The 11,757-nt window shown below is 42.6% G+C and overlaps 1 protein-coding gene across 4 annotated transcripts; it reads left to right on the top strand.

Annotated features, from left to right (window-relative positions):
* The first annotated feature begins 2,723 nt into the window (after nucleotides 1-2,723).
* znf513a (zinc finger protein 513a) lies at nucleotides 2,724-11,537 on the top strand. Of its 4 annotated transcripts, XM_069725697.1 has the most exons (5): nucleotides 2,724-2,813; nucleotides 4,693-4,802; nucleotides 6,157-6,291; nucleotides 9,386-10,156; nucleotides 10,299-11,537. In XM_069725697.1, the coding sequence occupies exons 2-5, from the start codon at nucleotides 4,763-4,765 to the stop codon at nucleotides 11,273-11,275; spliced, it is 1,923 nt and encodes a 640-aa protein (XP_069581798.1). In that variant the 5' UTR covers nucleotides 2,724-2,813; nucleotides 4,693-4,762; the 3' UTR covers nucleotides 11,276-11,537. The 4 variants fall into 4 exon arrangements, with proteins under 4 accessions (XP_069581798.1, XP_069581799.1, XP_069581800.1 ...); XM_069725698.1 differs by lacking the exon at nucleotides 2,724-2,813 and having other exon boundaries at nucleotides 3,805-4,802; XM_069725699.1 differs by lacking the exons at nucleotides 2,724-2,813; nucleotides 6,157-6,291 and having other exon boundaries at nucleotides 3,805-4,802.
* Nucleotides 11,538-11,757: the final 220 nt, after the last annotated feature.

Genomic DNA, 11,757 nt, shown 5'->3' with positions numbered 1-11,757 from the left:
CTGTGCAGCGGCCTGAGGGGAGGCACACTGCAGTGACATTAGCCAATGAGATGACGCAGAATTCCAGGATCTCCTATTCATAAATGCCCAGTCCCATAAAAACACAGTGATGCTCACACGTTTTCGAATATAGTAGCCAAATATAGCCCCCCCACACGGGTCTTCTTATCTTGAAGAAAATTGTACTTTCTTAATTGTTGTTGTTCTGAATTTGTACCCTCATGGTTGAAATGTACTTATTGTGAGTCGCTTTGGATAAAAGCGTCAGCTAAATGAAACGCAATGTAATGTCTTCTTTTTAAAAGTCAGCCCCAGTCAACCAGTGGCAGGTTTTTTGGGGGGTTTCTGTGTCATTTAATATCAACATGTAGGCTACATCTTACATTGAGGTCAGTTGCTCACGAGTGAAGGTGATTCTCTGGGAAATGTATTCAGGGAAACCACACTTTTCTTTTTCTCTGGGATCTCCAGAAGCAGGCTTACATCCCGGGTTGCGACTTAGTTACCTTCAAAAACAGCTTCTTCGTCACAGGTTTGTCATTTTGGGGAAAAGGCGCACACGTTAAAAATAGCCTACCCCATGAAGATTTTTAAGAGGAAAACTTATAGACTGTATATTTCAGGTTAACCTAGTTTTTAAGTCCCAGTATAGGCCTATTTATGTTGGCTACCTTCCCAAACAAGGAATGCAAGACAATACAGTTGAGAGGATAACATTACATGGTTCTTGTACTTTAGGTCCTATTTAGTATAATTTATAACCATAAGAAAGTAGCTTTTGTTGTTGTTGTTGTTGTTTTTTTACAGAGAAAACATGAATCACCTAGAATATAATTATTTAGGGACTGCTGTGCATTCATAAATTATGTGTGTTGCAAATCCTCTTAAGAAATCTCTGATTCTTCTGGCCTTTCTTTATAATGTTTGACTTTTGTGAAATCCAAATAGGCTAATGACCTAAAATTACACAAGAGGGAAAACTGTGCAAACCTTGCGTCTTTGCTCGTACTTCTCACCTACATTTTGCAACATTTGGGGCATCTTTCCTTTACATATTACTGTAGCCTAATTCTCTGATGGGAACCAGGTTTTAGTGCAGGATTTAAAAAGCTGTGAGTAGTTTATTATTTTTTTTATTTGCCATGTAAATAATAATATTTGCACTACTTAATCTCATAGATGTCTGTCTACAGTCTACTACGGCAGTGAACAGAAGGGTCTGTTGTTGTAGTCTTTTTCCGTTGCATTGGATGAATACGCTTAGTCTACATTGTACTTTTGTACACTGACATGATTATTTGTTTATATAAGAGACACACTTTCAAAGGATTTAGTCATGATGGTCATAACACGACAATTTCAGCTGCTATATACACACGAACTACAAGTACAATGATTCAGTGAGGTACAGCAACCGGAAATTATTTTCGGAAACGGAAACACCTAAGGATGAGATGTATACAATGGAGTCAAGATTCGTCCCGTCACAGACAATAGAACGTCCGGTATGCACCTCAATCCTTCAGAATAAAAGCACACAGCTTTAGGCTCCTTTCATTTTGCCCAGTTACGTCAATTGATATTTACTTGCAATACCAATGAAATAAAACCGAATCAAAGTAAGTGTATTTTTTTTTTTTTTTTATCCAAGAGATACTAGAAGTAACCTACCGTTACTGGGAATCTGATGCTGTGAAACTTCTATATTTACTTTGGCTCCTTTACTTGAGCAGTATGTTTATAACATGAGAAGAGCTATAGTTGTTGTTAGATTATCACAAAAAATTCTAAAGTAGCAAATAAGTTAGTTCGAATAAAGAGCGGTGAAATGGGAGAAACTCTTTGAAACAGAAAAGATGAAATTTATTTGTTTTCCGCCATATCACATTGATTCATCTGAAATGGTAGACACATGGGTAAAAAAAAAAAAGTCGTGAAAAATTTCACAACCGAGAGCACGTCTGGTCAAAGGTTATGCGGTTTTTTTTTGTTGACAATGCTGAGATTAATTAATAACTAAATTTGTCAAATGTTAAATCAAAAAACGGATTCAGACTGACCGAGTAACAAACCTATATATGACCAATTTTATCATGGGAAAACTGCCTAAAGGTTTGATATCTTCGGTAAATAATGAGAAGTAAGGATACCAAGGGGATCGGGCTGACATCTTCAACCAGCAACAGCTGTGCAGCTACTTTCCCAATATGCCTGATGATCTCTTCGTCACAATGCATTTGATAACATAACTGTATATAATTGATAATAGTTTTTACTTAATTTATTTTTAGACCACTGAAATAGACTGATATTATATTATATATTATATAATAATACTAACAAATTAATTAGATCAATACATTTAAAAAAAAAAAATCAATAAATCAAGTTATCTTGTACAAATGTTATTATCAAACAGTATAGGGGAAGATTTTTTTAATTTTTTTCTTGTGGATCCACAAATTAAATGACACAGTATATGACTAAAGTAATGGTCAAAGGCGTATTTAATGTGCAACACGTTTCGTTAAACCGGAGCAGGAGGTGACCAATGGCGAAGACGCCGCTTTTATTCTGAAGGACATGCGCCGGAAGTATTATTGTTGTTGCCGCTGCTGCTGGATCACAGGCGAATCAGAAAATCAATTAAGTTATGAAAAATACCATTAATTGCCTTTCTTTGTCGCCGCAGCTCATGAAGAAATGGCGGATCTCCAGGCGTCGTGCGTTTGAGGCAAAACACTCCGCGCGTAATGTCGTGTTCCCCGACGATAAAAACCGTCTCAGCCGACAGGAATATTTACGTTTTTTAGGTAAGTTAGCTCGACAGCTAAAACAAGTGAAAGTTGACATTAGCTGCCTCGGCTAATTTAGCTGCACGTTGGCGTTCAAGCATCGGCCGAAGATGGTCCTCGTCCATCGTCACCAACGTGCCGACGAGGACGCGTTTCGATCGGCCACTCGGAAGGTCGCGTTTTGGACAGTTTTCTCAAATATCCCTGACATTTCTTGGTTGTGTAGTGACATTAGCCAGCTGCATGCTACATGGGGGAGGAGGAGGAGAGGAGGAGGAGGAGGAGGAGAGGAGGAGGCACGTCAGTAACACTGTGATCGCCTGCAACTGGCTTTTAATCCGACATGATAGGTTTGTAAATAGGTGCTGCTTCACGTAGTTAGCAGCTTTTTTTTAAAAAAAAAAAATAATAATAAAAAAAATTCTTTCTTCTTTTATTTTGGAAAATGCAAAGTGAAGCAAGATAGGTCGTCTACGCATGCTGCAGTGAAAGTGGCTGCTTCATGCCTGTGTGAGGAGTAGTACCATTTGTTCTCATGAAGCCATCATTGTTCACTACACGCTTGTCACTCTGTTGTTGTTCAACCTCAAGGAATGACGTAATCGAATTCATTGTTCGATAATCAGTCGGATAAGTAGTAGCAGAACATATGGGGTATTGCATTTGTTGTTTGCAGTGAAAAGTGCTACTGATATATATATATAAATAAATAAGCACGTGATTATTTTTGATTTGATTTGATGCACCATACTGGATCATAGCTTCAAGGTAGTTCATGTCTGATTGCATAGTCTTCTGTGATTTAGAAATTGAAATGTGCAGGTTTCCAAATGGTAGTCAGACAAAAGGCTCAATTTGTAAATGTAACCTAAGATCTTATTTTTACTTGTGATGCCATATATATATATATATATATATATATATATATATATATATATATATATATATATATATATATATATATACACACACACACACCCCTCCCTCCAGTGCTCCTCCAGAAGCTCGGCCCACAAATTAATAGATGAGCATTGTCAAGGCAACAACACTGACATCTGCTGTAATTGTCACAGCCTTACACGGTGCGGGAATGGATGTGTCGTGGTTGTCGCTGAAGCAAAAGAAACATTATAATATAACACGGAATCAAACAACGGCCTCGCACACAGACGCCGCATCCAAAATACAACAAGAGTAAAAAAAAAAACTAAAAAAAGGGACAGTTAGTCAACATTGTCTTTACAAACCCGCAGCGGCTGAAGAGAGGACTGTAGGTTTGCAGCTAAACTAACCTGGGACGTAACGTTACCTAGAATTGCATTTTGAATTATAAACAATCTAGATAATCCCCCAAAATCTCAGTAGGCAAGTAATTTAACGTTACCTGACGCACAAATGTGACAACAACCAAAAAAAAATCCCAAACAGGACAATACAATACAATTGGTTCCATGAAATTTAGCAGGAAATCGAGTAGAAACAAAGCAACCTCCGCATTCGTATACATGCGTTGATACATTTGTACTGTTGAAACCCTCACCTACGTTAATGCCGTTATTCACCCTCGCCTGATTATTGCGCTTCTTTTTCAGTGTTTGCTCTCCTGACCTTGTCCTCTTTCTCCTCCATCGCTCCAATTTGACAATGTGATTTTTTTTTTGTGGAGTTCAGGGCTGAGTACAAACACTGCATTTTAATCAGCATAGTAACTGATTTAAAAAAAAAAAAAAAAAAAAAAAAGGTAATAGTTAAAGTTGGTGATTGTAAATGATTAACATGAGCTGTCCCGCTCTACCAGTCTCGCCCATAAGTCAGTAAATGTTTTGTGTTCAATCTCAACATGTCCGTGTTTTCTGTGTTGCATTTATGGAAATACTGACAAATATCTTCCAAACAGATGAGAATGAGCTGATGGTTGCGGAAGTCTGCAAGAAGACGTTGAAAAAAAGAGAGGGGCTGACTGGAAGATGCCAAGAAAAAAACAACAGAATCCACAGCCTGTCAAGTGTAAGTATCCAGAGACCTGCTTAATGTCAAAGAGTTGATTCATAACTGAACTACATTCCTGAGATTATTTCACATATCTTTATTTGAATGCGCACGACACTGACTGTGGCTTGACACAAATAAATCACAGAATAAATCTCTGTTAGCACCGCCCTGGTCATTTCTAACGTGTGTCCTCTTTCTCTGCTCACATCTGGACACCAGGCGTTGCTTGAAATGTTTTACATAAACCACACTGACCAACAGTACTGGAACAAAGTGATGCGGTTAAATCTAATGTGACAGTCTGCATTCATTAGAGCGAATGGGTAACGTACAGATGAGAAGTGTGGTGTTACGTAGCCTTTGTTAAAAACAGACATTTAGAGGGATATGTTGGGAGTAAATTCTACTCCTCGTCAGTGTGTTGTTTGTCTGTCCAGTACCTGATCTTGAATATAACGGCTGATATGTTATCAGTTGGCTGCATCATATAACGTTTAAACTGTTGAACTGCACATATGCGACGGACATGAACTAATCTCTTTAAATGTTGGACCTGTAATTGGAGCCACATACGTAGATAAAGAGAGAGACCGCCACTAGTTCCTAAAGTAGTTACTCTAATTGATGTTGCCACCTCTCTTATGCACAGAAGAGTACAGGGAGTTTTGTAATGTGATTGGCTACAAATATTTTAAGCGTTAGCCAAGAGGTAATTTAAAATCGTAACCTGTATATACTGCACAGTATATAAAGTGCCAAAATGATGGAGTTGTCATTCAGCAATGACACAAGGGTTTGCTTTCCTGTGGAGTTTTTAACAGATTAATATTCCCATTAACTGGACCATTTAATCATGACAAGATATTTTATTTGCACGTATTTAATGGCCATCTTTTAATTTGAGATATGACTGTGAAAAGCAGAAATCTCCTGCCGAGTCCTCGTAGGTTATAGTTAAATACTGAACTGACCAGTAGATGGTGGCATGATGCTGGTACGACAGGATTTACCTGAAAAGGCAACTAAGCCTGATATCTGGGTTTGAGTTGGCCTGAACAAAGTTTTCTGAGGACTGACAGCTGTGTGATAGTTGTTTGGATTCCTTCAAGCTCAAAAGACCAAGTTACAATTTCAGGCATCATTAGCTGTAACTGCAGTAAAAGAGCTCCATCTGTCAGCTGTTAGCAGTTGATTTTGTGTTTATAAAGTGTTGTAAAATCAAAATCTTCAAAAACCAACAAAGGAACAGCCAACCAACTAGAAAAAGTCAAAGCTGAAATTTCATTTATGATTGTAACTAAATATTAAAGTCTGTAAATTGTAAGGAAGTGATAGTAGTCGTTAAATGTTTGGTTCTCTGTGACTGCAGTGGATTCTGAAGATGGTGTAGCCGTTGAAGCTCCAGAAAACCTCCCCTTAGACACAGACTTCCTTTTCGGACAAGACCTCGAGTTCGATGATCCTGATCATGACAACAAGATTCTAGGCCTGGAAAAGTTCTCAGGTTTGTAACCCATTCTTTAAGATTTTAGTCCTAGCGACAGATTCCGGAGTAAAAGCAAATGCGACAGACGATGAGGAGTTGGTGTATCTGGATACAATCCGACCAAACCAAACTCCTGCGGTTTTAACAAAGATACTTGCAATCAAGGTCTGATTCTATGCAGCACAAAGAGTTTCAGCTTGTAGCTCTTCATCTAACCGCTCACTGTGGCTGTTCCTTCTTTCATTATTCTCTGCAATATTTCAAACGGAGCCGCTGACAAAAATGGTGGATAATTATAATAATTGATTTCAGTCAGTGCTAACCTGTGACAAACACACAGCATCTTTTGTGATTGCTTCACAATAGAAGCCTCCCTGTACTTCATGTATTACAGAGGGCAGCAAGAAAAGTTAGTACCTCTCATTAGCTCGGATATAGCATTCAGAGATTGAGCTCATATCAGGTGGAGAATATTGCAGTAACAGCTATACTTGTTCGCCGGTTACATTTTCCAAGCTTTCTCCATGAAGTACTTTACATTACATTTCATTTTGCTGACGCTTTTATCCAAAGTGACCTACAACACATCGATGGTACGCCGTCGGGAGCAACGTAGGGTTCAGTGTCTTGCTCGAGGACGCTTGGGCATGTGGACAGGAGGAGCCGGGGGGGGACAGAACCACCAACCTTCCGATTAGTGTGCAACCCAGACTACCGTCTGAGCCACAGCCTCCCGAGTACGCTGACGATCCACCAGTAGAGAATGTGTATTACTATCCTTTCCAGCGAAGTGGGTGGGAAGCATGTGCGACCGAGATCCCCCCCCCCCTCCCCCTCCCCGCCCTCCCGGCCGACTTAAAGTACAAAGTGTAAAGTCTGTGTAGGAAGGAGGTCAGGGATGGTTGGATGGAACAAACACGGAGCTTTCACCCAGACGACCTGCACTCGAGTCTGCGAGAAAGCAAACGTCGACGCGGATTTCTTTCGAGTAACGCGAGTTACGTACGTAAAGTAACGTATTTAATGCAGGTAAATAACGTTAAGTAACTTGCATAATGTAAAATTACTTATTTTAAACCAAACCACGATTATATCCTAACCCAGCTAGTTTTGGTGCCTGACGTTTGTGTACTTCTTGCGCCTTGGCGAGGCAAAACGTGACCGTTACATCAATGTCTAGTGGACAGACGGGTGTCTATATAGTGGCGTTCTATCGGGTTGAGTCGTACAGTAGCTTTAACAGGCAGGTCGCTCTTAAAAAAGCAGGCCGAGTTGCCTGTCAGTCCAGCATTGGTCCTTTCTTTGTCAGTTCTTCTCTCTTAGCGTTTCGATTTTCAGTTGTCACGTATCTGCCTTCTTCTTTGTGTTTGTGAGCGTTCCGTTATCTTTTTTGTTGTTGTTTGTTGCTGTTGTATAGACTTCACGGCCCACATACGTCTAATGTGTCTATTGGTTGTGCGATAAAGCAAATGGGAAGCCGAACAATAGCGTCATTGTCTAAAAGTTGGAACATTCAGATGAAATATGAAATACGTGGAACAGTAGCTGCTCTCTCCGCGTCTTGCTTTTACCTCACAGTTTCTTACTCTTGGTTTGCCAGCGGTGGAGCGTCGCCTCTCTGTGCAGCAGCAAGACCAACTGAACCAGCAGCTCATATTTCCCGGCGCGGCTCTCTGTCAGACGGAGTGATCTGAAAAATGGAAAAGTAGAGAAAGGAACCGAGACACCATTATTATATAAGGGTCATAAAAATAGGACTATAACCATCAAGGACACCATTACAAGAGGGCATTTATTCATCATGATCATCATCATCATCATCATCATCATCTGCTACCTCTGCTCCCACTACCCCACTGCCATTATCGTTTCCCCCTCATCATCATCATCATCATCATCATCATCATCATCATCATCATCATCATCATCATCATCTACCCTCATCATCATTATCATCATCATCAGAAGCAGCAGCCTCACCATTATAGTCATCATCATTATCATTAGGCTGCGTAATCATCTACGAGGGGTTTCCATGGGCCAGAATAAAAGGGCAGTCTCAGCTCTCGCCTTCCTCACATTGTGCCTCGGCATCTGTGGAGGACGGTTGGTTTTCTATCTGGCTTTTTCCGCTTTCAGAAGCGCCGACTGAAGCCAGAGTGCGCTTCATCTCGACACCTCGAATATTTTCCGTCTACCTTCTGGGGAAACGCGTCTTTACTTTTTGGTCTTTGTGGTGTCTGAAAATCTTAGATGGCACAACGACAGCTTAAAACGCACTTGACCTTGTTGGCGGCGCTGTGAGTATCAAATGTCACGACTTTTCTGACATTGACATTTTTTTTATTTGATTTCCTGAGAAGCAACCGTCTTTGCCCTGAAGTTGCCTCACTCAGTGATTTGTAATTTGAGGGGAAAGTTTTGTAACTGATGAGTGGTCGTCTGTATTTGTCAGACAGTTTTGAGTCTTTTGAGATTTACTGGAAGGTACCATTTAATGTACGTATCATTATGAGAGTCTGTGTTTTGGTTGCATGTAAGGAAGTCAAGTCTTTCAGTGAAACAGGATCAAATAAAATCCTGAGCTTGTGTGAGTGATCAAAGTTAGACTATTGGTTGGCTGCAATGCCACAACTCTCAGTATCCATTTCAAATTTGAAGCCTTAATTTCAAATTAAAAGCCCTCTTGCATTTCCTACACAGTCCAGCCAATAAACTAGTGTTCGACCCAGTGTTGTTTTTGAACTGTGCACCTCAAAGGGGAATTTTTCCCCAGTGACACTTTTATTTGATCATTTTTAACATTTTCAAAAAGAGCAATCCCCGTCCACTCGCCTTTCAGCCAATCACGAGACCCCCTTGCCTTTCTCCCGTGAAAATTAAGCGATGGAATTGCTTTCCATTTCATTTCTTCGGAGTTTATTGGATTTTCTCAACAAGATTACCTGTACAATCAGAGTCACACACAGAATGATACAGGAAAGCGAGAATCTTGAAAATATAAACATTGTTACACGCGTCTAGGTTTTGGTAGAGCGGCGGATTGGGAAGGTTCTTGGTCCTGAAAACGTGTGCGGTTCCTGAAAATGTCTCGTTTGTCTGTCCTTCACAGAAGTAGCTGCTGAGATTGGTTTCTCTGTGTATCCTCTGGGTGATGAGGAGAGTTCTGCCTACAGCCACCTGAACATGGAAAGTGAAACGGACAACTCGCGTAGCACCACTGACAACGGGAGGGAAGATGAGGGCCGAGCGACCCAGTCCGAGCCCAGTTTTCCTCCCTACCTGTCCTGCCGGGGCTGCGGACAGCTCCGCGATGAACCTCTGGGACCTGGCATAGACCTGGTCGGCCCGTACTGCCTCAGGTGTTGCAAAGCCTCAAGGGAAGCAAAAGGGACTGACTTCTGTTCAGCTTTCGGGGGCATCGGCGGGATCCGCTCGGGTTCCCATTCACAGCTCGATTGCGAAGGGGTGGGCAACGGGATGGGGGACAAGGCGCTGACGGCCGAGGACAAATTGGCCAAGCTGCACTCGTGCCACCTCTGTGGCTTCTCCTCGCGTTATGCCAACCATGTGAAGCGTCACATGAAGACGCACAACGGGGAGAAGCCCTTTAACTGCCCCTTGTGCACTTACGCCTCGGCCCAGCTGGTGAACCTGCAGAGACACCTGCGCATTCACACCGGGGAAAAACCTTACAAGTGCGAAGGCTGCACTTTTGCTTGTAGTTCCCTCGGCAACCTCAAGAGGCACCAGCGCATGCACGTGCCGTCTGCAGGGATGGTCCAGGAGGCCCCACCGCGACCTGCCAGTGGCCAAACCAGCCTAAAGAGGCACGTGACCGGGCAAAGACCCAGCGAGGAAGTGTCTGGAGCTTCAAGCAAGGGTACGTGTCATTTCTTTTCATTTCACGATTTTAACTTGTGACCATAATCATCGTAATGCACAACGTAGATACACGACAGACACTTTTAATGGCTTTGATATTTGATATAAACTCAGCCTCTTATCTTGTTGTGACGTTTCAGAGGTTGCAAGACCGACGTCGAACCTCAGTCTGGGAGCCCAGAACAGCGACTACCTTTCAGCCTTTGATGGCTTAAAGGGAGCATCGCCACCACCCATACCGGCCTCTAATCCGGCTCCGAGCCACCACCCGGCTCCGAGCCACCACCCGGCTCCGAGCCACCACCCTCCACCCCTGCTGGAGACGACGGGCAGCAGTGGCAGCAGGGTGACCAGAGGGGGCGTAGCAAATAGTGCCGCCCTCCCACTTTTTCCTTTTACTTGCCGGTTGTGTGGCGTCGTCCTGGAGGACGAGGACGGATCCTCCGCCCAGATTTGTGCCAAGTGTACCCTGGAAATGCTGACTAAGGACTCCTCCCCCAACAGTCCCGGTGAGCGCAGTGACAAGGTCTACACCTGCGCCGCCTGCCCCTTCCTCACACACTACCCGAACCACTTGGCGCGCCACATGAAAACTCACAGCGGTGAGAAACCATACAAGTGCCCTCAGTGCGACTACGCCTCGGCGCACTTCGACAACCTCAAGCGGCACCACCGAGTGCACACAGGCGAGAAACCTTACAAGTGCCATTTGTGCGATTACGCGTGCGGGAACCTGGCCAACCTGAAGCGCCACCAGCGGGTGCACTCGGGCGCCAAGCCCTTCCAGTGTGCCGTATGCAGCTACAGCTGCAACCAGAGCATGAACCTAAAGCGGCACATGCTCCGGCACACCGGAGAGAAGCCGTACAAATGTCAGGAGTGCGGCTACACCACTGGCCACTGGGACAACTACAAGAGACACCAGAAGAAACACGGCCTGGCCACGGACGGCTGGGTGAAAGTTCCAATGACTGGCGGCGACGAAGAGGAGGACGTGAGGAAAGAGATGGGAGTTGGCGGTCCACCGCACAGAAAGGAAGCAGGGGGTGATATGCAGTATATGCCAAGGGAGGGAGGTCAGACAATACACTCGTGCTACAAACTTGAGATTGTATAAATTATAACTCAGCAAAACTAAGCTACCAGCAACTTGTTTTTTTGATTTTCACAGAGCCTTTATATTGTTTTATCGTGTGTGTGTCGGTCTTTTAGTGTTTGTCAAATGTCTTCTGAGGCTGCTAATTGTTTATTTGTAGAATCTCGCACAATTAATAAAAACTTGTTATTAATATTTTGATGCCTTTTGGGAGTAAGTGGGGTGGATGAGTCTATTCAGAGTTTGTCTTCTACTCCGTTTTTTTTATTTTTTATTTTTTATGTCAAGACAAATGGACTCCATCCACTGTAGAAGTCCATTTACTATGTCATACTGTATGTTAAACCACACTAGGCTTATTATAACATTTCCCTATCACACTACAACACAGATCTTTTTCTCGGACAGAGGACATTACCAAATATTCCTGGTTACATGGAACCGATGCACATGTTTGCCTGAACTGTTGGAGCTGCACTGTGTCGTTCTGAACACTTTTTTTT

The sequence above is a fragment of the Brachyistius frenatus genome, unplaced genomic scaffold (assembly GCF_029030835.1).
Source record: "Brachyistius frenatus isolate BFR_SWC_R1_liver_20210118 unplaced genomic scaffold, ASM2903083v1 Contig_438, whole genome shotgun sequence".
NCBI classification, from domain to species: Eukaryota; Metazoa; Chordata; class Actinopteri; family Embiotocidae; genus Brachyistius; species Brachyistius frenatus.
This window is presented reverse-complemented; position numbering and strand designations above follow the sequence as displayed.